The 23318-nt window shown below is 39.0% G+C and overlaps 1 protein-coding gene across 2 annotated transcripts in view; it reads left to right on the forward strand.

The window, feature by feature from the left end:
- Positions 1–23318, forward strand: part of map2 (microtubule-associated protein 2) — a 73091-nt gene that overhangs the window by 12589 nt on the left and 37184 nt on the right. For both annotated transcript variants that reach the window (XM_058081166.1, XM_058081165.1), the window contains exons 3-4: positions 6247–6389; positions 20762–21028. In XM_058081166.1, the coding sequence (XP_057937149.1) occupies positions 20818–21028 (211 nt within the window). In that variant the 5' untranslated portion in view covers positions 6247–6389; positions 20762–20817. The remainder of the gene's footprint in view (positions 1–6246; positions 6390–20761; positions 21029–23318) is intronic.

The following is a 23318-nucleotide window of genomic DNA, read 5'->3' on the forward strand; positions in this document are numbered from 1 at the left end:
TGGCTGCACGGTAGACAAGTGGTTAGTCCGCTGGCCACACAGCTAGGAGACCCGATTCGATTCCACCCTCAGGCATGTTCTCCTGGTACTCCGGTTTCCTCCCACATTCCAAAAACATGTTAGGTTAATTGGCGACTCCAAATTGTCCATATGTATGAATGTGAGTGTGAATGGTTGTTTGTCTATATGTGCCCTGTGATTGGCTGGCGACCAGTCCAGGGTGAACCCCGCCTCTCTCCCGAAGACAGTTATAATAACATTTTGGATGGCTCTGCACGCTCGGTTTTACAGAGTACACCGAGTTGTACTTCCTTGTATGGGCTGCAGTTGCCTGCACTCAGTAAATGCAGACCTATGTATCCGGAAGTCCTCTGGAGCGCCTGGGAGTGTGACCAATCACAGTTGAGTGGGTGTACCTAGAGGAGGCCTGGGGTGGACTGTTTGAGTCAAAAACAGGAAGTCCATGCAAACACTGCAGGAAGAGGTGCAGAATCTGGAAGATCTAGAAAGCTTTCTGTGTGGGTTATTGTGTGTACTGCTCTAAAGGAGTCCTAAACTGGGGCTGATGTCATATGATATCTACAGAGTGACGTTTACATGATCGACCAAACTTGGTGATCTCCCAGTAGCTTGTGATTTCTGTAATGGGCACCCTGATCTACATTATGCAATTATATACATATATTTGTAATTAAAATAACTGTTATGTAAACATATGGTATACATAAGTAATGCCAAATTTCTAATTAATTGCCCATCTTCTTTTAAAGAGTGAAGGAACAATAGTGAGTGTTACTGATTGTCATGTTTGGTCTGTTCGCAGCTATGATATAATGGTCTGTCTCCTCTACTCCCATCTCTCCATCTACCCTCCTTTATTTGTTCCTTTTCTCTCTGCTTGAGCTTCTCCTCCTACACATCCCTTTTCATCTTTCTGTCTTGTCGTGTTTTCATATCACCACACTGCCATAAGGGTCATTTTTCCGTCTTCCATCTTGGCATGCCGAGACATGTTATTAAAAGTTGTCATCAGCCACGGTCAATGCCACTCTTATGGGCTTTACAGTACTGCAGATAGTAGTAGTATTGTGGAGAACTCTTTTCTGGGCCAAAAAAAGAAAAAATAAAATAAAATAAAACCCTCTGGTGTAAGTCGCAAAGAGAGAGAAAGGAAGGCGTCAAAGGTTTTTATAGTGTCATCTTAACCAATCAAATGAACGGCTCTCATTGCCTTTAAATGCGCAGGGCCCATCGGACTGCACATCAGAGGCCACAATGTGCGTCACAAGTATTGATTTTTCAGTACTCTCAAAGTACGAATGGCTAATTTAGCCACCTGATTTTGGCGCACCCCCACACCTCCGTCCCTCCCTCTGGTGTAAGTGGCAAAGAGAGAGGAAGGAAGGCGTCAGAGGGTTTAACAGTGTCATCTTAACCAATCAAATGAACAGCTTTCATTGCCTTTAAATGCGCAGGGCCCATCGGACTGCACATCAGAGGCCACAATGTGCGTCACCATGTGAACCACCTCACGGGACATGTAATCTGTTTCTGTGTCATGAATAGGAGAACAAAAATAATTTTTTCTACCGCTTATCTTCACAAGGGTCACGGGCGTGCTGGAGCGTATCCCAGCTGTCTTCCTGCAAGAGAGGACATATAGACAAACAACCATTCACACTCACATTCATACCTACGGACAATTTGGAGTCGTCAATTAACCTAGCATGTTTTTGGAATGTGGGAGGAAACCGGAGTACCCGGAGAAAACCCACGCATGCACGGGAAGAACATGCAAACTCCACACAGAGATGGCCAAGGGTGGAATTGAACTCGGGTCTCTAAGCTGTGTGGCCTGCGCGCTAACCACTCAGCCGAGTATAAAGCGGTGACGGGACAATTAATATGGATGCAAATGTATATGCTGGTTCAGACGGTTCCATTGCTGTGGCTGCTGTGTTGCCTGTGAGGTTTTGGTCCCAAAACTGTCACTGCGCCAAGCTGGATCTTTGGACACCTCCCCATGGTGTGCTGCCAGATTAGTAAATTGCTGTTACCACGCAGTGTTATGGAAATTGTTGTGCGGTAACAAAATTATCACTCCGCTGGGTGCGCCATGTTGCCACAAAATTAGAGCGCATGATTTAAATGATGACGTCGTCATTGCAATATTGTATTCAAGGTAAATGCATGACATGATAAAACATCTTTTCATATTAGCAATGATACTGCAAGATCAACAATATCATAATATTATCTTCAATATCTTGCTGAGTCTTTCCAGGCACTCCATCGTTTTTTTTTTTTTAAACCTCATTTCTTATATTGATCTTCATCCTACATGTTTGAAGATTCTCTTCATGTTTTGTGGATAAAATCTCAGGGCACTGGGTGGGTGCCTTGGGTGTGTGTTGTCTTTTGTGATCAAAAGTGTTTCTCACAAACGCAAAACATCAGCAGGAGCTCACAGCATGCTGTCATTCTCCATCCATGCCTCTATCCCTCCGTCCGTCCATCCATCCATCCATCCATCCATCCATCCATCCATCCATCCCTTTTCTATACAGCTTATCCTCATTAGAGTTGCAGGGGTATACTGGACCAACGAGATTAGGCTACAAGCGTATATTGTTGTATACTGTGTATGCGGCGGAATAGTGGTGATTGCGCAGGCCATACAGCTAGGAGACCCAAGTTTGATTCCACCCGTGGCCATCTCTGTGTGGAGTTTGCATGTTTTCCCTGTGCATGCGTTGGTTTTCTCCGGTTTCCTCCCACATTCCAAAAACATGCTCGGTTAATTGGCCACTCCAAATTGTCCATAGGTATGAATGTGAATGTGAATGGTTGTTTGTCTATATGTGCCCTGTGATTGGCAGGCGACCAGTCAAGGGTGTACCCTGCCTCTCGCCCGAAGACAGCTGGGATAGGCTCCAGCACCCTTGCAACCCTCGTGAGAATAAGCGGTAGAAAATGAATGAATGAATGAATGTATATGGATCCACTGTATACAGTATTTCCTCATGGAAATTATATCACAACTAAATTATGGTTGTTTGGTTTGCTTGTGTCGAGTATGTCTCAACCAGAAATCAACCTGCCATTAAAGGCAAAGTTTGTTTAGTAAAATCTTCTTGTTCACCGCTCTTAAATACAAGTAAAATAACACCTTGAAGGATAAACACACACACAAACAGATCGAACTGTACCTGGCAGGTGGCTGCATAATAGTAACAGTGTCTGTGTGTGTGTGTGTGTGTGTGTGTGTGGTGGCGGACCTTCACGCGTAGGAAGAAAAGGAACAGAAAAATACAATCTGCATAGTTATGAAACACTTGTAAGTAATGCTTCACTTTGTACGACATGTGTCATATAGGTAGTGTATTTGACCAATAGGTTTATTATGTGTGATGTAGAAATGTACCACATTATAGATACAGATGCTCGATAGCAGCTTTTGATATTGATGTCAGTCAATATTGATGACTGGTTGTCTGCCCTTCCCTGATACAATGTCATGTAATGAACACATTAGGCTTCTTTTAATGCACCGAGGCCCACATCCTGAAAAATAAAGGGATGCACGCAACACTTTTTATTTTGTAATGTGCTATGCAGTTAAATATAGTTCAAGAAAAAACTGCACCTCAGCTTTGTGACATACCTGGAAAAGCCTTTTATTGGTATGAACTTGGGTCTTTAATTTTTCCAAATATTTCAACTTTTAACTGTATTTTTTATATATTTTATATATATATTTTTTTATATATTTTATATATATATATATATATATATATATATATTCTATATTCTGACTTTATTCCCATTATAATTGGACTTTTCACAATTTATTTTTTTTGTTTATACTCATTTATTTTGTAATTTTCCTCATAATATTACGAGTATATGCTTTTAAAGCTGTACCTTTTTTCTCGTTAAACTTTGTCCCCTTCATATTTGTACTGAAGATTATTATTATTTTTTGTTGTAAACCTCCAACTAAATTTTTATTCTTGTATTCAGACAATATAGACAAAAATCTGCATAATATACATTATTTTTGTAAAATTACGACTTGTTGGATTACATCTTTTTCTCTTAATATTTTGACTATATTCCTGTAAAATTACTGCAGATTTTGTCAATTTTTTAAAGGTTCTATAATGTTCTTTGTTGTAGTTCAGTTCCGGGGGAATTTTGATGTTTTCTTAAGCTTGATGCATATATGAAGCATCAGCGTAGGAATGTATGACATATGTATGTACTGAATGTTATGAAGCCAAAAGAAAGAACAGAATGTATGTTGTATGATTTGTCAGCACGTTCCTATAAATACTTAGAACAAAGTGTTCTGTTTTTCCATTTGAATGCAAGCTGACGTATCCTATGGTGCCTTTAAGGACAACTCAGTTGAAATGACTAATTATGCTTTAAGCACTTCAAATAGATTTTGTGATGAATAAAGTGAAATGACATGGCATTGTTGCTGTGAGATTACTGCTTCTTTTTGTTCTCCTGCAAGGGCGCAGGCGAGCGTGCGGTTTTTATTTGCCGCCATCCTGCAGAAGCCCGGCATCCTCTTTTGTGCAGTACTTAAAAGGACATATTTTTCATTCAATAATAAGAATTGGTTGCGGTGCTGTTGACTCACTCAGCAATGAACCTTTATAGAGTATCGCACTAAAGTGTTTTAGCAAATGGTTATTATATCTTCTCAAGGGACAATACTTTACCACAATTGAAATTGAGGGTAAAGGTGACTATAGGGGTGTTATCCAAATATTAGCAGGCTCTAATAATGGTGAAAACCATACTTAGAATGTCATAAGTAAATAAATAAGGAATTCTAAATCACTAATCACGGTTGGGTGTAGAAGCAATTAATTACAATAAAGATACCGATTACAGTATTGATTATTTTTCCTGTGTTTCTACTATGTAGGATTCAATAGTAGATTCCCACTTTTCTCAGGAGTTCCATTCCTGAGAAAAGATAAAAATAAAAATTGCCCCCCCTCCCAAAAATGTCCCTATATTGTCGACTTGCGACGCAATCCAGGTTTAAGGCCTAAATACATTGTAAAGTAAGAAATATAAGTAAGTTTCATTCTTGCTTTGCAGAACGCAGTTATGGTGCTTTCAAGGCCTGCTGAACAAAGTGCGACATCTCAACGCTTGTGGGAAAAAAAGACATAACCTTAAAAACCATGTGTGCTGTACATTTTATCTGGATGGCCTGGTTTATACATTTTTACTAACGTAGCGTAAATGCGATGTGTTTTCTGGGAGAAAAAAAAAAATATTCTTGGAGGAGTGAAATAAAATAATTTTGGGGGATTAAAAATCCACAACTTTCCCAAGCCGTGAATTCAGGGATCCACTGTAGTCGTAAATCGGGGTGCCTGTTTGCTTGCTTGAACAATTGCTAACCCACAGCTTAACCCATAAGTTGACCCATAGATCAAGTCACGGTCCAGAAATTTTGTTTGTTCATCCGAAGATACAATTTAGGGCAGTCAGGTTAGTGCCAGATCTGAAGGTTGAGGTCCAGACGGGAACCAGGACTGGACGTATGGCCATGGGAACCCAAACCAAATCCATCAGAAGGAAGCAAGAGGGGGACAAATCATTCTTGAAAACCACCACAATGCTCTACGTTTGTCTCTCTCCTTGGTGCTGAAATTCAGTTTCTTGTACTGCTTGCATAAAAAAAATGGATTCCGACATATCAGAAAGAAAGTATCCCTCGTAAATGTTGATACTTTAAAAAAATCCCCATACTCTTTGCAAAACTGAAAATCCAGACTGATTGACAGAAGACTTGTAACATGAGCAGCCTTCAGGCACTTCACACCTCCACAGAGGTGCTGGTAAGTGGATTTGGTGTTCCCGTCAGAGAGTGTGTTTCAAGCAGTTAAAGTCTTAATGCTGAATTAAGCTCGCCCTTTCCTGGCTTCAGGTGTGTATTTATGGTGCATTCATGACAGTGGTATCAGTCCTCTCGTCAATGTCAACACAGGAAAGGTAAAATTAGAAAGTAAAAGAGGTTGTCTTCAGCTGTCCACTATTCAGCTCCAACATCCGCCACGTAATCAAAGCCACGGCAAGTGACAGCATCATTGATAGACCTTTTGAAACTCTATGAATTGTTTACTGTACTTCAAAATATATGAGTTTTCAGGTATGGTATGGTTTGTTTCTTACGGTCTGAATGCAAGAATGTATTATTTTTATCTTTTTCTGCAGATCCAGTGTGGAAGTCACACATTTGGTTTTGACGACCCGTGTGACCGTCTTCTGTGAGATTAAGAGAGAAGAAATTCTTTTTTGTTTTGTTTTTTTTTTTACACCTGGCTGTGAATCAAAAAGGTCCCACGCGACATAACACGGTAAGGTCATTTTCCATGTACTGTACTGTTTCTAGTACTTTTTTATTTATTGTAATTTTTATTTCCATTTCTTATGAATAAATGATTTGTTTACCAAATTAATTAATAATAATAATATAAAATGTATTTGTTATATATATAATAATAATAATAATAGTATGTATTATTAACCACATTAATATTATTATTATGTTCACATATAGTAATAATAACATGTATTATTAACCACATCAATATTATTATTAAACCACATTAAATAATAATAATATTAATTGTTATTATACTATATATATTCTATGTATATATTAAATAATAATAAAAATATAATAATTATTATTAAAGTATTTAAAAAAATAATTTAATTTTTATTATTTTTTCTATAATTACATTTATATAATAATAGTATGTATTATTAACCACATTAATATATTATTATGTTCACATATAATAATAATAATATGTATTATTAACCACATTATTATTATTAAACCACATAAAATAATAATACTATTAATTGTTATTATAATATATATATCCTATGTATATAGAAAATAATAATAAAAAATAATAATTATTAAAGTATTTCAAAAATTAAATTAAAAATAATTATTTTTTTCCTATAATTTTATTACATTTGTATACTACTACTACTAATAATAATAATAATTTATTGTATTGATTAATTTTATTTATTTTATTTTCTATCCATCCATTTTCTATGCTGCTTTTCCTCACTAGGGTTACGGGGGTATGCTGATTTTCGGCAAGAGGCGGGGTACACCCTGCAATGGTCACCAGCCAATCACAGGGAACTAATGAATTAGAATTCTTATTTTATATTATTTTGCTATTAGGATGATGACAAATGTATCAAATGAAAAAGACTTTGAAGACGGCTGTGGTCAACCACATGACAGATGTACAGCGTACCTGTCACATATATACTGTACAAAGAAACACTTGCAACAGAATAGGGTGATAGCGGATGTCTGTTACCTTCACAAAAGCAGTGGCTGTGTGGGTGGCTGGACATGTGAGTGCAGGCTGCTAGGAGCTGAGTGGGAAGTGGGTATTGAGTGGGAAGAGAAGAGCAGCTTTAGTGAGACGATCAACAGCAAGGTCAGCCGAAAGGCTGTCATGCTTTTATGGGCTCTCATTGTTTCCTGCACTTATATACAAAGACACGTTTCCAGGTAGTGAGTTTGGCAATGCGGATTCCTGAAATCATACATCCCTACATTTGCAGCAACACACACCAGTACGAGTCTTGTTTATGTCTTTAATGGCTCATTTTCTGTTACTACTATGTGTACCATATTGGGTAGTACCAGTATAAAGGATCAAGGGTGTTATTTTGTGTCTTGGGGATAAAAAACAGGATTTCTCTAACATGAAACAATCAACTTATAAGGACATTTTTGTGGAAATTCACTTCAGGTCTGGGACCCGTTAACTGCAATAAACCAGGAAAAACAGTATCGCACATCGGAAAGAAAGCCAACTCCACATATGACCTTATGCCTTAACTTTAATAAGAAGTGACTAGTGGTTTATTCAATGCCAAAGGCAAAGAAAAGCACCTGTATACATTTTGGAGTTGAGGTTTTTATGCAGTATTCTGCTATCTTGTCTGATATAATCTACTACGGCAGTCAACAAAAACAAAATAACTACATGCTGAACCGCTCCTACGCTCATATGCTGATGCTTTGTGCCAAGTCATGCTTGATGATCCAACTTGAAAGCCATATTTCTATTCAAAATGTGTATTACATGATATGAGGGTTGTTTGACTTTAGAGGTTACACTGTACCTGGACAAGAGAACATTCAGATTATTAGAGTAAGAGTTCATGTTTCTAACACTCAGCTGACAGAGTTTATAAATAGACTGTTCTTCTCCTTTGGGATCACTTCATGGTTCTTCTGCGTTTGTGCAGGTCAACACATCACGTGCAATTAAGTTCAGGGTCCAGAGTGGCTGCTTAAAGGGGTTATGTAAAAAAAGATTACGACACTGCAGTGGATGGTAATACAGTATACTTGGGGCTCATGCTTGATTCCTACATCAGTTGTGTGTCTTTCCATGCTTTGGGATAATGCAGTCACTGTCGGGATAATCTCGTCTTCATCTAACCTGTTTATCAGTTATGGGAAGAGCGTGTGATTGAAACACAAAAGGGAAAACTCCAAACATAACGAGAAAAACTAAATTTTTTCAAGAATAACGCAATATTATGAGGAGAAATAATGTCATTTTAGTTACCACAGATTTATTATCTTTTAAAAGTTGTAATAGGACATGCCTTTATTACAGTAGTGTGGAAAGCAGTAAAAGTACAAGAGCACACAAGAGTATAGTACATAGCATACAAGAGTGCAAAAAGAGGATAATACAAATCATAAGTTATATACACTATACTGTATGCAGCTATATAAAGGTTGACAGGTTTACAGTATTTAATGGTTATTAAATGTGGTTATTAAATGGTTATTTAATGGCACTCGTTTATTGCACGGTTATTGCATGGTTTATTGCACGGGTTTATTGAACAGGAATTTTTGGAACAATTTTTATTATAGGAAGGAAAGACCTGTGATATATCTCCTTCACATACTGGATGCAATATAAGAAACGTACCAAAATGTGCAAAAAAAACGTATAATTAGGTATTCTCTTATTCCGATACCAATCATCCAGGCCCGAAATTGGCCGATACCAATACTGCTACATTTTTCAATTTGTTTATAATAAGTGTTATAAAGAAGTCAGTACAATTGAAAGGTCCTGTGACTGCCAAAGTGCCCCAAAATAACTAATTACTAATACAATTAGTACATTTTTTTTGTTTAAACTAATAAAATTAGTAATTAAAATAGATGGGGACAACGTGATATTTTTCATGGGACCAAAAATTCCTGCCTATATGATATGAAAAAAGGCACCATACAACCAACACAATACAAAGGGCCGACAAATTAGCATAATTGGTCCCCTTTAAGGAGACTTTGGTGAACTCATGTTTTCCACTGCTGAGAAAGTCTGCTCTTGTCCGATGAATTTGATTATTTTTCTGGTTATTAGCTTCGACGGAGTTAGACTATCACACGCATACGACTGCCATTTGGCTGATGATCACGCCACAGCTAGATCTAACGCAAAACTCCCCACGGGAAGTGGAACCAAAAAGCATACAGTGCCAAAATTACATCATCGAATAAGAAAAAAACGACAGAACAGTGAAAAGCCAAACCAAGAGCCCGACATGTCATACAGAAGGTGACACTGTGACGCCTCAATAACAATAACACCACTCTCATGTTTACACTGTGAAGCCCACAGCTTTTTAAGCTTAGCACCCAGATTGAAGGACACTTTGTGGGCCTCTTAAGCTCACTAATTCACACATGGAATCTTTAAGCTGCCTTGGCATTCATGTCTGTATTTGTATTTAAAATGTAGGCTAGGTATTTTGGTAAATGATTACATTTGCACAGATTATGCAATGTAAAAATGACTCTCTTGTGCCTCCGAAGGCTCTTTTGCTACTCTCCGGCTCCTGCAGTGAGACAGCCCTGAGAGTAGAGCCCTGCAATGCAGCATCTGTGTGACGCACACACACACACACACACACATATATACACACACAAGTGAGATGTTGGCATGTGAACGGTTTAGGACGTAGGAGGGAGATGAAAAAAAGGCAGAGAAAGAGAAGAGGAGGGAAAGATGAAGGCTGATTGAAGCTGGGGGGTGTGTGTAGGTGGAAGGACATTGTTGGGAGGAAGGTAAAGAGGTAGGAAGAAATAACAGGTGGGAGGAAGACTCCTCGGTGAAAGCAAGGAAATCAGACTAATGACGCATATCAGAGTGGCACGGAAAAACTTAATAATTAGCCTAGCAGCCTCTTTTTTTAAAATTATTTTGTTCATGGCTACTTGTCAGACATCAGAGCGTGTTTGTTAGGAATGGAATTTTTTCCACTTTGGTTCAGTACGGTCTTTATGTACCTCATTCAGAAGACCTTTCACTGGGAACACTCGATTAGCTGTCCAACTTAGACGGACTGGTGCCTACCATCATGACAATGAAAAAAGGGATGTTAACGACCTTTGTACCACCTCCCAGAAGTCATAAAGGAAAAGGGGAACATGGTTCCTCTTCAGTGATCGATTGGATTCGCTAAAACTGATTTTGCTGGTTTTTTCAATTGCTTGTATTGCTTGCCAGGTTACCACAGTATCCTTAGTATTTTTATATCCACATATATAATATCCACAGTATTTTAAAAGGGATCTATTATGCTTTTCCCACTATTCTGACCTATAAATGTAGTTAAAATGTTGTATACTGATGCCAAAGTTTCAGATAAGGAGGTTTGCACATTTGGAAGTGAGCCCCGGAAGAAGTTTTGGATTGGCTGTGTTTACGTTGTTAGCAATGGCTCACGGGGCATGTTTCTTCGAGCGTACATTTGTTTACAATTCCGAACGACGATGACTCAAGCACCAGTGGTTGGAGTTCCTGACACAGTTTATCAGTGTCCTAACTCTGTTTATTTTGTGCCAGTAATGGAACAAAACCGGGTTTCTGTGTAGCATTATAGAGTGTGACTACAGGGGGCGGAGTTGTTAACGACTAGTATACCCCCGGTATCGATGCTAACATGCTAAAGATACTTACCATTGAGAGACGTTTTGAATCGTAACCTCTTTTTTTTGATAAACTTCAGACTGTCCAGTCTCTATTTCCGGATCCGATTTGGGAGCGAACACATACAGCTGTATGTTGACAGCGGACATTGTAGAAAGATAAAACAATTCCGTCAAAGTTGCGTTCGCAGCGAACGGAATAACACCGACAGAGTGAGCATGCCTAGAGGCGGGCCGTGGGAGGAATAAATTAAAACAGACCGCTTAAACGGGAAGCACAAAATCCAAAGAAATACAGCTGGAATAGGTGTAGATTCTGGAATATCTAGAAAGCTTTCTGTGCTGGTTATTGTGTGTAGCTGCTCTATAGGACTCAATACAAAGGGCTGAATATTGAGGATAATAGCTCCCCTTTAAGGATCGGCTCTTATAAAAGTGATCTTGATTTAATAGGTCGATTTAGGAATCAGATCTCACACCAAAACCTGACCTACATCACAGTCTAGGAACAGAACTCGCGTATAACATGTGTCAGTCAGTGCTTCAATGTTATTGTCACTTTTCACTTTACTTCATATTTTAGATGTCTTTAAATCCAATTGTGTATGTGTCTGCATGCATTGGTAGAGACGTGGTCCAGTACTGCCTGCACTGTATTCCCTCCCTCCATCGACTAGAGACGTCATTCCAATATGGATCGCGTCTTAACGGGGGAATGCGATAGAATGACTCCCTTGCATCCCTTGTCAATGATTCTTAAGGTGCCTTTCAACAAGGTGATGAACCTCCTGCAGCAGTAACTTCAACATCAATAGCATCTGTTTATGTCCAGGAGACAGTTGCAGAATGTGGCAACTTCTTAATGCTGCTGTTATACCAAGAAACTACCAAGGCTTCAGCAATAGTTGCCAGTTAAATGTCGAACTTAACGGTTAAGAACTTGGTTGACATCAGCAGAGTACTGAACTTGTCCTTAAAGGACAACAGCACAGGAATGTTACCATTGTCCAAAATCCTTATGTGAACCACAAACAGATCCATATCAGATCTGAGAAGCTGAGCTCACAAGAAGAGGGAGTAAAACTTAAAAAATGTAACAGTCATTACATCGGCATGACTTGGTGGCGTAAACGTGGATCTTGTCAAGCCATACCGACAGAAATGGAGTGTGTGCAGTGTGTATGTATAATACCCCCCCCCCATATAAACTGTACAAAACGTCCCAGACCAACTGGACCAGATGGACAACTGTCCATTGAGGAAGTCATCACGATATTGATGGTGATACTTATAGGTTATCACATGGTTTGTCTGGTATCAGGCTGATACTGACACTTGAGGGCATGATGCCGGGCCTGATACCAGGTGATAATCACAAACCATGTGATAATCTTATTATCACATACTATTTAATCATGAGCTTATTATCACGTACTATTTAATCAAAAGACCATTTTGTTTCCAGAAAATGTCAGTTTATTACATGTATTATATCTAAACAGTGTAAACACAATAATTGCAAAAATATTTCAACAATAATATTTTATCAACAGTCTTATCTTATCAATGTCTGACAATTAAAGTTCCATTAATCAAGTTTGGGTTTTTTGGTGACTGGAGAAGCACTAGGCACTAAGCACTCGTGTGCTGTTCTCTGATTGGTTGTTTCACGGGCACGATACCAGAGCAGCAGAGTGGACAGCTACGGGGGCTGATACTGGACATGGTTAAACTCTATATTTTATAAGTATCACTACCCTGGGCTTTGACACAGTATCATTTCGGCCTTTTCCCGTATCATTCATGGGCGGTTTCTAGGGTACAAGGCCAATTAATACTGTAGTATGTGATACAGCACATGATATCACAACACAGTCCATCCAGCCGTGGATAAGCAAAATAATGGAATGTGACTTGCCTGACACATCATTTCATTGTTTATATCCATGTTCTTGTTTCCTTGTCACTACATTTTGGTGTCCTATCGCACCTTAAACCCAGCTCGCTGCTGTTCTCCGTGCTAAATCCACCTTGGATGCTATTTCCGTTACAGAGCCAAAATAAATGTAAGGTGCTGCCAAATGCGCAACCTGGATCACATCCAGATGGAACCATTTTTTGACATTACTGCTTCTGGCCTTACATACACTTAGCAAATATGTTTAGATTGGATTTGATTGGAGAGATACATTTGTACATACATACCTGTTTGTTTTATATATTGAACAGTTTTGCTGGGGTCATGTTCCGAAGCCACCAGCAAATGGCGAAATGGCTCACTCCTCATGAAATTCATGGCCGTACAGTGGTTGAGTGGTTAGCATGTTGGCTACTCAGTAAGGTGATCGGGAAGTGGAGTTTGCATGTTCTCCCTCCTCCGGGTACTCCGGCATGTTCGGTTAATTTGTGACTCCTAATTGTCCGAGTGTCAGACACGAAGTGGCCTATTTAGGGATGTGATCAAATTCATCAAATTAGGGATTTTTACTCGGGATTCAAATCTCCAATCAAAGCAAGTTGTTCCGGCGATCAAGTATAGTGCCTGTGTGTCTCGCATTAAACATTAAAGTAACATCGCTGACACCTAGGGGTGAGTGTAACATACTACGGCCATGTCTTTGAATGCATCTTCTTATGTTTGTATATTAGTTAATTTAACAATTTTTGTGCAAATATGTCAAGTGTGCTTAAATAGCTGTGTTTTTTTGGCCAATAATAGGCTGTAGTAATAATAGGCTGTACAAAACAGTGATTTATTAATTATAACTTAATAATAACTTAAGGTATATGACATGTTTTTTTCTGTAGAAAAAGGGTCATTCATTCATTCATTCATTCATTTTCTACCGCTTTTCCTCACGAGGGTCGCGGGGGTGCTGGAGCTATCCCAGCTGGTACACCCTGGACTGGTTGCCAGCCAATCACAAGGCACATATAGACAAACATGTGATTTTGGCGCACCCCCACACCTCCGTCCGTCCCTCTGGTGTATGTGGCAAAGAGAGAGGAAGGAAGGCATCAGAGGGTTTAACAGTGTCATCTTAACCAATCAAACGAATGGCTCTCATTGCCTTTAAATGCGCAGGGCCCATCGGACTGCACATCAGAGGCCACAATGTGCATCATCATGTGGACCACCTCACGGGACATGTAATCTGTTTTTGTGTCATGAATAGGAGTACAAAATTTGTTCATTCATTTTTTCTACCGCTTATCTTCACAAGGGTCATGGGCATGCTGGAGCGTATCCCAGCTGTCTTCCTGCAAGGGGGGACATATAGACAAACAACCATTCACACTCACATTCATACCTATGGACAATTTGGAGTCGCCAATTAACCTAGCATGTTTTTGGAATGTGGGAGGAAACCGGAGTACACAGAGAAAACCCACGCATGCACGGGGAGAACATGCAAACTCCGCACAGTGATGGCCAAGGGCGGAATTGAACCCTGGTCTCCTAGCTGTGAGGTCTGTGCGCTAACCACTCAACCACCGTGCCGCCGAAAAAGGGTCATTTTTTGATAAAAAAAAAAATAATTTCACAAAAAAATAAGTGACTTGCGGAAAAGAAATATTTTTGTGGCCAGAGTAAAGAAAATGTCTTCCATTATTGAAGTTATCAATATATGAATGAATTTTATATTAAATATGTAAAATATACTTTATTCTGTTTCAGAGCTTAGTCTGAAAATGCTGTCAAAGGCAGTGCACGGCTGCTGAGTCAGTCAAAGAAGAAGCATTGTCAGTGTGCCTTTCATCCAGCAGGTGAAAAGAGCAAAGCAGTCAGCCTTCTTCCTGTGAATGTGTAACACTTCTGATGTGGCTCATGCTGCAACATGGCGAGAGACGCTGCAATAGTCGTTCTTGTCTACATCACTCATACATTGAATGGTCAAGGGCATATACATACAGTGAAGAAAATAAGTATTTGAACACCCTGCTATTTTGCTATTTCTCCCACTTAGAAATCATGGAGGGGTCTGAAATTTTCATCGTAGGTGCATGTCCACTGTGAGAGAGATAAACTAAAAAGAAAAATCCAGAAATCACAATGCATGATTTTTTTAACAATTTATTTGTGTGATACAGCTGCTAATAAGTATTTGAACACCTGAGAAAATGAATGTTAATATTTGGTACAGTAGCCTTTGTTTGCTATTACAGAGGTCAAACGTTTCCTGTAGTTTTTCACCAGGTTTGCACACACTGCAGGAGGGATCTTGGCCCACTCCTCCACACAGATCTTCTCTAGATCAGTCAGGTTTCTGGGCTGTCGCTGAGAAACACGGAGTTTGAGCTCCCTCCAAAGATTTTCGATTGGGTTCAGGTCTGGAGACTGGCTGGGCCATGCTAGAACCTTGATATGCTTCTTACGGAGCCACTCCTTGGTTTTCCTGGCTGTGTGCTTCGGGTCGTTGTCGTGTTGGAAGACCCAGCCACGACCCATCTTCAATGCTCTGACAGAGGGAAGGAGGTTGTTCCCCAAAATCTCACAATACACGGCCCCAGTCATCCTCTCTTTAATGCAGTGCACTCGTCCTGTCCCATGTGCAGAAAAACACCCCCAAAGCATGATGCTACCACCCCCATGCTTCACAGTAGGGATGGTGTTCTTCGGATTGTACTCTTCATTCTTCTTCCTCCAAACACGCTTATTGGAATTATGACCAAAAAGTTCTATTTTGGTCTCATCTGACCATAAAACTTTCTCCCATGACTCCTCTGTATCATCCAAATGGTCATATGCAAACTTAAGACGGGCCTTGACATGTGCTGGTTTAAGCAGGGGAACCTTTCGTGCCATGCATGATTTCACATCATGACGTCTTAGTGTATTACCTACAGTAACCTTGGAAACGGTGGTCCCAGCTCTTTTCAGGTCATTGACCAAGTCCTGTCGTGTAGTTCTGGGCTGATTCCTCACCTTTCTTAGAATCATTGAGACCCCACGAGGTGATATCTTGCATGGGGCTCCACTCCGATTGAGATTGACCGTCATGTTTAGCTTCTTCCATTTTCTAATGATAGCTCCAACAGTGGACCTTTTTTCACCAAGCTGCTTGGTAATTGCTCCGTAGCCCTTTCCAGCCTTGTGGAGGTGTACAATTTTGTCTCTGGTGTCTTTGGACAGCTCTTTGGTCTTCGCCATGTTACAAGTTAAAGTCTTACTGATTGTATGGGGTGGACAGGTGTCTTTATGCAGCTAACGACCTCAAACAGGTGCATCTGATTCAGGATGATACATGGAGTGCAGGTGGACTTCTAATGGGCAGACTAACAGGTCTTTCAGGGTCAGAATTCTAGATGATACACAGGTGTTCAAATACTTATTTGCAGCTGTATCACACAAATAAATTGTTAAAAAATCATGCATTGTGATTTCTGGATTTTTCTTTTTAGTTTATCTCTCTCACAGTGGACATGCACCTACGATGAAAATTTCAGACCCCTCCATGATTTCTAAGTGGGAGAAATAGCAAAATAGCAGGGTGTTCAAATACTTATTTTCTTCACTGTATATGTACATTGTGCTGGGAGATGAAAAAGATGAAAAATACTGTAATAGTGTATAGTTTGAAAGAAAAAGAAGCTGTGATTATGCATTAAACACAATTCTCAAAAGGGAATGCAAAGTACATATACAACCTTGATGAGCCTTCATGAGTTAACCACTAGATTTTTTAAGTCTGTGCTGACTCATCGAGTTGATATCTCACTTCAGACTGGAACTTTTCCAAAGGTTTCCAAACTGCTGTCATTAAAGGAGATCTGTAGTGACTCCTATAGTGTAGCTACACATAACCCTCACAGAAAGCTTTCGAGATCTTCCAGATTCCAGTAGTGTTTCCAAGGACTTTCTGTAATCTGCAGCTCATATAATGATGTCAGTAGAACTTGGTATTAGAAAAAACTCTGCGTAGAGCCATCTAAAACGTCTTTCAGGGCTCACATCCAAATACGTAAAGCTCAATATCAGACGCTTTGGCATTGTTTACACAACATTTATATGGTAATGGTAATGGTTTTATTTCATTTGAACATGCATCAGATTACAATTGAATGCATCACATAATCAGTTCACAGTTCCACATGTCCAAAAGGAGTAGGAAGAAGCAAAGCTTATTAAATCCTACCCCTCCACCTGGTACTTTTACAATCAGTAACTGTTACATTTGTTCACTTCCTGCTTTCCATAATACAGTTTAAGGTTTTTTTTGTTTTTGTTTTTAAAATAATGCACCTCGTACCGAAGTATGAGGTGATATGACCATACAATGACATAATGGGTACCATAGTAACTGTCAATATAGTGATATATATAGCACATCATGACTGCTTCAAGACTGGTTATAGGTCAGAAAAATAGAAAAAACATAAAAAGTCCTACTACTACTAAATAACTATCGGCCAACCTGTCTTTCTTGGAAAAGTTTTATATACTGGGGAATATATTGGGGAATATATATCATATATATATATTATATATTGGGAAAATGATTTATACCAACATCTTAGTGAATTTCTCCCGTCTAGCATTATGTTTGATACTTTCCTATCAGGTTTTAGAGACAACTCTGATCAAGGTGACAAATGATATCCATCTGAACACAGGTGCAGGTAAAGTCTCGGCTATAGTTCTGGTAGAAATGAGCGCTGCCTTGGGCACAGTTGACCACGTGGTCTTATTTCAGAGGTTAGAAAACTGGATGGGAATCTCTGGTATTGCTCTATACTGGTTCAATCCTATCTGGAAGAGAGGGGATACTCCATATGGTAATATGACCTGTGGGGTTCCACAGGAGTCAATCCTGGGACCCCATTGTTCAATGCAGAAGACTCTCAGTTCGATTTGTCACTGTGTCGAATAGATCAATGTTTGGATGCAAAACAATTTGTGTGTTATTAGTCACCTTGAAACTCTCGCTCTGAAACCTAATCATCAGGTTAGAAATGTAGGGGTAATATATAATAATAATATATAATGTAATAATATGGACTCATAGCTGAACTTCAGCCACATTAAATCAATAACATTACACCAAGTAATACACCAAGTCTTCCACATGGACGAGTAGTACTACTACTCATAGCACCAGGAGAACACGACCAACACAGTAGATTCCTATGATGAGCTCATCTTCATGGATTTATTGTAGAACAGCAAGTATTTATAGTGATGCAATATGAGTGTATTACATAGTTTGTAACCTATGTTGATGATTGATGACTTTGACACTTTAACACACCTGGTGATGCAGTTTTATAGGTCTATGTATTCCCAATCAAAAATATACAGGTCAAATAGGTGGCAATTTCACCAACCAATCTACCACTGATGATGATCTTGTGGGAGGTGGAGGCCAGCCAGAGAACTCAGAGTGACCTCCATCACCAGACAGGCAGGAGGAAGACAGGGTGACTACACTGGTTAAATATTTTACGACTTTGAATAAATAAAAGTGCCGTTCCGATAAGACCCAAGCAGGGGTCACGGCAGTGAAAGAATAGCTGTGGCAGTGAAGAAGTCACTCACAAAATATACTGCAAGGTTCTCTCGAGTGAAAGAGTCTTGCAGAGTCTCTATCGGGCTGTCATTCTCATATCCGTTTGGAGCTGACTCATGCAAAGCTCCATCGAATCCCGACCAAAGGAGCTTATGTACACTAATTAAATATTCAACACATTCATTCTCTGATGGATACATGGACAGTTTGGAGTTCACTTCTTCAGACTGTGATATAAAGTCAGTTTTCCTCACATTCATGTTCATTTGGCTGTTGGGTTTTTACCTTTCATTTAGTCCTTTGGGATCAAAGTTGGGCATGCTGGGGGCCGTGCACTTCATTAATCATTGGGAAGCTCTGAAGTTGACCAAAACATTAAAATATCACGAAAAAACAAGGTATCAAGGTATCTTGACAGGATAAGGTGCATAGATTGTTTTCTCTGGTGGGATTTGTGCATGCATTCATGGGTTTTGGCAAAAATTATCTCCAGGTACAAATATGTCAATGGGACGTTAGTTGCCAGTAAACATAACATGGAATTAAATTAGCCTTTTTTTCATGGTAAATGGTCTTCCACTTGTATTGGGCTTTTCCACTTCCAAGGCACTGTTAGCGCATTTACCTACTAATGACGCAGCATCAGGAGCAACTAGGCGTTCAGTATCTTGCCCAAGGATACTTCGACATTATCACGGAAACAGCAAACCCGCAACCTTCAGGTTGGGAAAGTCTTCCAACTGAGCCATGCCGCCAGTAAACGTACCATTTACATTGACCAGGTTTCCTTATACAGTGGTACTTCAGTTTACTTTATTAATATTCACCACAATGTACTGTATTTCATAACTACTAATTATAGCTTTAGATGGAAAAAATAATGAAAAACAATTTTATATAATAAATTTGGGTTTCACGGTGGACGAGTGGTTAGCGCGCAGGCCTCACAGCTAGGAGACCGGCGTTCAATTCCACCCTCGGCCATCTCTGTGTGGAGTTTGCATGTTCTACCCGTGCATGCGTGGGTTTTCTCCGGGTACTCCGGTTTCATCACACATTCCAAAAACATGCTAGTTTAATTGGCGACTTCAAATTGTCTATAGGTATGAATGTGAGTGTGAATGGTGGTTTGGAATCAGCCGTGTATTTTGTCCAGATCGGCCACACGGATACCACGTTCATACTTTGTGATGACTTCTTTTGTGAATTCTATAGTATTTCTCAGCTTCTCATTCAAATTCCTGGCACCCACAAAATTCTTTGCAATCATAGTCGTTTATTTAGGAGTTGCACTCAATAAAAACGTGTGTGTAGGGTGCTGCGTTTGGGTACTTCATTCTGTGGAATGATAGAGTACTGGGCAAATGGACTAATTTGGGCAAAAAACTAAAACCCAAATTTGCATGTGCGAGTTTGAAATCACCCCAATTGCTCTGTCTGTTAATAAAGGGGAGGACAAATATAGAGAGGGAATCAGAGTGAAATTCATGCTCCCCCTTCATTGAGGCACCAAGCATAGTGTGATGCTGCAGTACAACCCTACTAGACTGGAGCAAGACTCATAAATTGTGCCACAGAGAATCCAATCATCACATAGCTCCTAGTGCTGACTGACTCTTTGAGAACTGTAACCAATGCTCAATGTAGCAGTGCCCTTCAAGATGAAGTTATTGACTCCCACCCCCCACCCCCCGGTCGACATCTCATCAGTCTGCTGTGCTTCTCCAAATGTCCTTTTTTGCTTTTGTGAAAAGCTATAGTACAATAAATGTTTGGTAAGAGCCACAAACCTACTGCTATGACCTTCAGCATAAACAGAATATATTTAAACAATAGCTACATAAAATAAAATAAAATAAAATAAAATAAAATAAAATAAAATAAAATAAAATAAAATAAAATAAAATAAAATTAAATTAAATTAAATTAAATTAAATTAAATTAAATTAAATTAAATTAAATTAAATTAAATTAAATTAAATTAAATTTAAATTAAATTAAATTAAATTAAATTAAATTAAATTAAATTAAATCAAATCAAATCAAATCAAATCAAATCAAATCAAATCAAATCAAATCAAATCAAATCAAATCAAATCAAATCAAATCAAATAAATGTCCATAAATGTCCATAAATGTCCAAAAATTGCTAATTTTGCACTAAATCATACGCTGATTTGTTACCACGCCTGCTTCTCCTCCCTCCCCACAGAAGGAGAAACCCAACGCAAATCAACATCCGCCTCCCCTGCCACCAGCTCCACCAGCATGGCAGATGACCGGCAGCCAGAAGACAGTGCCTCCCAGTGGGACCCATCAGGGGGGCAGGAGCCGACTGGTACCCATGGAGCCAATGGTTTCTCCTCTTCCTCGTACAGGACTTGCCAGACGGCTGGGACCCATGCGACCTCTGTCCCCTTCTCTGCGAGGGAGAATGGCTTCAATGGGGAGCTAACGGGTGCTCACGCCATAACTGCAGGTATGTTTTTTTTCATTCTTAGTAGATGAGTTGTTTGAATCTTTACCAACACTATCATGTGACCATATGTAATGTGTGGGATGTGTTTGGGTGCATGCATTGAACAAGTGCTTGGGTTCCATGGGACTTTTTGTAGTGACGTATTTTTCATGCCTCTCGTTAGATGGCAGCAGACTGTACACCAACAATTCTACTACTACATGGGCGAAGAGCCGCACGGTGGCCTTGTGGTTAGCATGTTGTCTATGCATTGGTTTCCTGCCACATTATGCATGTTACGTTAATTGGAAACCGCAACCCTGGTGAGGATAAGCAACAATGAATAAATCAGTGAATGAAAAGTGCTAACAACAAAAATGTACAGTCTACAGGGCATGGTCTCGAGCCCACTGACAGTCCACCCAGCATAACTTGCAGTCACACTGTAAACAGCTATTAAGAATTCTGATGTTGTTAATGGTAGTTGATGTTAATCTGTCTATCTCCGTGGAAATAGTAGTTGCTTTGAAGCTTGTTTTAATAATTTATTTGGATAATTATGTAACTCTATGCGGAATGCAAATGATAGATAAATATTAACATGTTTTCACTAGTATTTAAAATGAAAAAATGCTCGCTAACCACAGCATTAAATTGATGTACGCGTCGTAATTGTAATGCTGTTGTGACGCGTGGGTTGGCAGCACGCTATGTCGTTTGCGGAATCGCATGCTGTTATTAAGTGTGCCGTAATTACAACGTTAGGTCTGTTTCCTTAGCCCTCAAACGCCCGGCTAACAATCACTGACACCCTGGAGAGGGAAACGGTGATGCGCCAGTGGTGTTACTATGACAACGGGTCCCCATCAATTTGTTTTCCGAGTGCCTTTGTTCTTTTTACCCAGACCCAACCATGAAAAGAAGTGAATTCCTTTTTTATAAATAGAATATTTTCATAGTTAGATCATAGAAAACCTGTTTAGAACTTCTAAATGCATTTTGTAACATTATTAGAGCCTTCCAGATATGAAACAACAACCCTATAGTCACCCTTCTACTTGTATTACCTTACATTTTAAGTGTATTACAGTACACATTATGACAGAAAATAAGACATAATATAGACACACATGAGCACACATCAGTGTTGTCAGGTCCACTTATTATTAGTGACAGCTATTGTCACCTTTAATCTTGTAACCTAGTAGACATACTGTAATACAAAATAAGATATATATGACAGAAATAAGACATAATATGAACTCACATACATGTTCCCAGGTCCACTGACACACATACACCGGTTTGTCAGGGCCCAAACCCTCTGAAAATGTTGATATTTATTATTACTACACACGTATATATGTAGTACTAATGCTTACCTACTTGTACATTATAATTACACACAATTTGTACACACAACCACTAAACTAAACTAAAGTACTACAAGTTGCTCCATGGTAATGATGATGCATAGCTTAGATATGCATACCCATGTCTTTGTCTTTAAATGTGGGAGTACAATTAATTCATCCATTAATTCATGTTTATACTTGTATAAGTATTCATTAATAAGTAAGTTCATTAAGTACTTAATGATATTGTTTTACATTAAAATCGCATCTGTTTGTACAATAGATGTAGGGATTTTTGCTTAAAAATAATAATAAACATTTTGAAATATTTCAGTTAAGCACTTCTTTATCTGTCAACAAATAAACAACAAATATCTTAAACAACAGGTGATCAAATAAGTGATGAAAAATAAGCTAAAGTATTAAAACAACAGAGATCCCTTTTTATTAAGTATCTGAAGGAAGTTTTTTGGCTTGCAAGCATAGATGGATTCCACTTTGGGAGGTTTGACACCAGCTGCTTATAATGATCTACCGTGTACTTTCCAAGAAACTCTGATGCAAAAGAGTTTTTGCTACTGGAAACTATAGCCAATCTGCACTTTTCTTTATTAGTGACCTAAACTAAGAAAAAGATCACTACTTTTGTTCTGGAATAAGCTTGTGCTTGTGGAATAAGGCAACTGTGAAACAGCGACGAACAATGTTTTTTTTTTTTTTTTTAATGGAATACATTTGGAAAAGCCGCAACAGACGTAACTACAAAATGTCTTGGTTTTACCAAATCAACAAGATTCTCAGTAAACAATCAATCGACTCATCGATTTTTAATTCCCATACCCTTACTACGACATGTATCGTTCTAGTGACTGCAAGCATTTGCGGTAGTAAACTGCAGAAAATCGCTGACACTCGATAATCATCTGGCCTTTAGCATTCTCAGAGTCAGCTCTTCA

The sequence above is a fragment of the Doryrhamphus excisus genome, chromosome 9 (assembly GCF_030265055.1).
Source record: "Doryrhamphus excisus isolate RoL2022-K1 chromosome 9, RoL_Dexc_1.0, whole genome shotgun sequence".
NCBI lineage: Eukaryota > Metazoa > Chordata > Actinopteri > Syngnathiformes > Syngnathidae > Doryrhamphus > Doryrhamphus excisus.